Source organism: Enhydra lutris, unplaced genomic scaffold, assembly GCF_002288905.1.
Source record: "Enhydra lutris kenyoni isolate GAN:26980312 unplaced genomic scaffold, ASM228890v2 scaffoldscaffold195, whole genome shotgun sequence".
Classification (NCBI taxonomy): Eukaryota; Metazoa; Chordata; class Mammalia; order Carnivora; family Mustelidae; genus Enhydra; species Enhydra lutris.
The window spans coordinates 68,108-72,043 of record NW_019154279.1 but is presented as its reverse complement, the minus strand read 5'-3'; the positions used below and the strand labels follow the sequence as shown (position 1 = coordinate 72,043).

General features: G+C 45.1%; 1 protein-coding gene across 1 annotated transcript; it reads right to left on the bottom strand.

Annotated features, from left to right (window-relative positions):
- Positions 1-2,302: 2,302 nt before the first annotated feature.
- LOC111140149 (ferritin heavy chain-like) lies at positions 2,303-3,146 on the bottom strand. Its single transcript, XM_022492500.1, has one exon. It carries the CDS (start codon positions 3,144-3,146, stop codon positions 2,442-2,444), a length of 705 nt encoding a protein of 234 aa, XP_022348208.1. The 3' UTR covers positions 2,303-2,441.
- Between the last annotated feature and the right edge of the window lie 790 nt (positions 3,147-3,936).

Genomic DNA, 3,936 nt, shown 5'->3' with positions numbered 1-3,936 from the left:
TCTCTTCAAATCTGTTTTATTAACAAAACGTGGATAGTGACTCACTAAATAATGTCTTGACACACTAATGGGTTGCAGTCTGCAGTTTGGAAAACACTCATCCAGAAGAACTGAAGAGGAAGTTTTCTGAAGAGATGTAATAGGATTATGCAAAGCACAATAAACCAATTTAAGGATAGAAGGTAAAGTGAGGCCAGTGCCCTTAATCAAAAGCAAATCATTATGTACTCTCCATACCCAATTGTTCCTCCTGTCTGAGATCCCTTTTTATTCTCAGATCCTCTTCTCTAGTAACACAAGTCTGAGATCTATCAGTTTTCTTTCTGTACCCCATATCTATAACTCTCTGCATTCAGTCCTTTGCAAAATTTAAAAGGTTCTGCCTGTAAACTCTCATCAGCATCTCTTTGTTTCTGTTTCCATTGATTTTGCCATGGTTCAGGCCCTTCCTTCTTTCTCTCCACCTTTTTACTTTTCTTATTATGATAATACCATAATGTGTGTCCATGATAAAAAATTTATTTTAAAAAGACAAGTAGCTACAGAAAATAAATATCCAAGACAATCTCACTAAGAGGTCATCTAGCTTCATTTGTTGGTATATATACTTACGTTTGGGGCGCATATATATTACTTTCCCTGTATTTGTCTCTATACAGTTCTATAATGTAACCCCGTCTTATGCTTGTTTTTAAGAAAACACATTGTGGATTTCTGCTCACATTATGATGTGTTTGGCAAAATCATATTTAATAGCTGTAGGGCATTCCATGTATGGTATTTTAATCTAAAGCATTTTGTTGAGTCTGTGCAGTCATGTGCATGAGCCTCTCAGATCTGGGACTGCGGGGAGCACAATTTGCCAGGGACCCCTGCTGCTGTGCTTGAAAATCGATTCATCTCTTAGCTTGTTGCAAGCCTGCACTTCCCAGTCAATAACTGAGCTCCGGAAATGTACTTAGGCAGGCCCATTTCTGGGAGACCTGGGATTCCTCTGATGAGCAGCTCTGGCTTTTGGTTCTCCCAGACAGCCTTGCAGAAGGTTGTTTAGAGCCAGGCACCAGGATCCTCTCTTCTTCCTTTAGGATCAGACTTGCATGGGGTCTAGGGGCTCTCCCTGCTTCTCCTAGCTCCTTTCCCATTTTCTCTCAAGGGTGTTTCTGTTTTCCCTAAAACATTTCTTACACATTTAATCCCATCTTGACATGTTTCTCAGAGGACAGAATGAACACAGACATTTGGGTTGTTCTCCAGTTTCTATTCTGTACAACTGAACTTCTGATGGCTCAGCTCTTAGTATAGCATTCTTCTGCTGAGCCCTTCAAAGCACTGCCATTGCTCAATAAATTAAGCCTAAGCCCCTCCTTCTCTCCTCCATGCTTGGCTCCAGCCCATCTCCCCAAACACCACCCAGTGTTCTTAGTCCAGCCCAAGGCCTGCTGATCAAATATTCTCCCATAAATCTTCTCATGCCTCTTTCCCCCCACCCCCAAGAAAACATCTGCCTTGCTGATGCCTCCTTCATTCTGGATTTCTTGATTTTTCCACCCCAATGTTTTTCCCCTCCATTTTACAGGTCACAGAAGATTGTTTTCTGCAGTGCATTTGCTCTTTTTGGTATGTGAAAAGAGAGGCTATATAGCCCAGTGGTTATGTAGAGAGTCTCTAATCAGACAGACCTAGATTATCATTTCAAACAAACACACACACACACACACACACACACTACCTGCAACTGGATATGTTGGGAAACGCTAAGCTAAACAAAAATAATCCAAGATTTTTGTTTGTTTTTTGTTTTTAATTGCAAGACTTCCCAGAGCCCTTAAATGCTCATAGACATTGTGACTTTCCAAGGCCAGCATTGATACTTTGTGTAGCTTCTCTTAAATTTATTTGATCACATAATCCTTTAAAAACAGATCATCGCCGGACATCACTTTTTCTTGGAACATGCTGGGAAAAGGTAAAAGCTGTCGTAGAATTTTGCTTACATGGTTTTTACAGTACTGTATATCTTCTTCAACTTGTTAGAGTTATTTGCATATTTATCTTAGACATCTTCCCACTTTAGCCTTTAGTATAAGGTCTTGAAAATAATGGGCACTTGTGCAGTTGAAAATTGCAGAATTTTAGTGAAGGTTCATGGTCTGGAATAATATTTGATAACTGGAGAAAGTTTGCATCTACTCTCAGTAGCTTTTTCACAGTCTTTTATACTGTGGTATTGTGGGCTACCTTTCAGCTGGAAAAATTACCTTGATGTTGGACAAAAAGCCCTTGTTAATATGAGGCCAACTTCCTTTTCTCTGCAAGTCACTTTATTGGAACAGCATTATGGTGTATAAAGATAGAGGTTCATTTTAAGGGCAAGAAAGCAGGAGTCTGCGGACTGGGTCTTGTCACAGCCTGGGCAGTGAGGAGGGCAGCCTGTGGGTTACTTAGTTCTGATTGTTTTCATCTCCAAGGGTGTGCTTGTCAAAGAGGTACTCTGCCAGGCCAGAATCTGGGGCCCCCATCTTAATCAAGTTTTGCACGTGGTCACCTAGTTCTTTGATAGACTTCACCTGCTCATTCAGATAGTGAGTTTCCAGGAAGTCGCACAAGTGGGGGTCACCTCTGTCTGAGGCCAGAGTGTGCAATTCGAGCAACGACTGATTCACATTCTTCTCCAAGAGCAGCGCACACTCCATGGCGTTCAGCCCGCTTTCCCAATCGTCCTGGTCTGGTTTCTTGATGTCCTGCAGGCAGATCCGGCCTCCCCGCTGGTTCTGCAGCCTCATCAGCTTTTCCGCGTGCTTGGTCTCTTCTCGGGACTGGCGAAGGAAATATCCCGCGAAGTTGTTCAGGGCCACGTCATCACGGGAGAAGTAATAGGACATGGACAGGTACACGTAGGACGCGTAGAGCTCCAGGTTGATCTGGCGGTTGATGGCAGCCTCGGAGTCCGGGTGGAAGTTCTGGCGCACCCGGGAGTGGGCGGAGGCGGGCCCGGTTGGGTTCCCGGAGGCTGCGGCTGCTGCCATCGGGCGCAGGGGGGCAGTGCGCCCAGGGCGCGAGAGGCGCGCGAAGCCCCGGCGCGCGTTGCTCAGGGACACCAGCGAAGGGCTGATGTTCTTGGAGAGAAACAAGAAACAGGGCAGCATGACTCCCCTTCTTTAGAAGTGGGGAAACTGAGGCCAGGGCGGCACTGCGTGTGGCCGGACGCTAGGGGCTTCAGGTCTGAATCAGACCTCGGCCCTAAGCGACCGGCGGCTGCGTCACACACACCCCTTCCCTTCCAAAGGCGCCAGGGTTCCAAGGGGAGGGCAGCCCGGACGAGTGCCCTGTCCGGGCTGGGCACAGAGAGATGACAGTGACAACTCCATTAACTAAACATTGCCCCTTGCTGCCCTTGGGCGTTTGTAATGTACTGTGTCATCTCAGTTCAAAATGCTGTCAAAAAAGTAGACGCTGCGACCGGGAAAAGAAAGGAGGAACCAAGCGGCGGTCCTTGCCCTCCGTCTTTGACCTCTTTCTGTCCAAAGCCCAAGGAGTGGGGGGAGGCAGGGCGGGGAAATAGGGTAAAACAAAAGTCTCAGCCAATTCATCTGAGGGCGAAGGTCCGCAGCCGAAGTGGGTGTTTACAAATTGACTTTACGATTATTTTAAACAAACGTAGGTATGGAAAGAATTGCCAGTATAGTAGGCAAATTTTCAAGAGTCTACTAAGACAGTGCTTTCTTAGAAAGACATTTTTAAATACAAAATTCACCTTTCTTGCAAAAAAAAAAAAAAAAAGATACTGCAGAAAAGTAGGATGAACATATAAACTGGCTCTCAGCTTGATATTTTCCTGTCTTTCCTTCTTGCAGATACATACACTTGTGAGCGTAGCCTAACTGTGGAGAAGTTGAATCACTATGCTGTCCTGTGAAACTAAGGTAACATTGTATG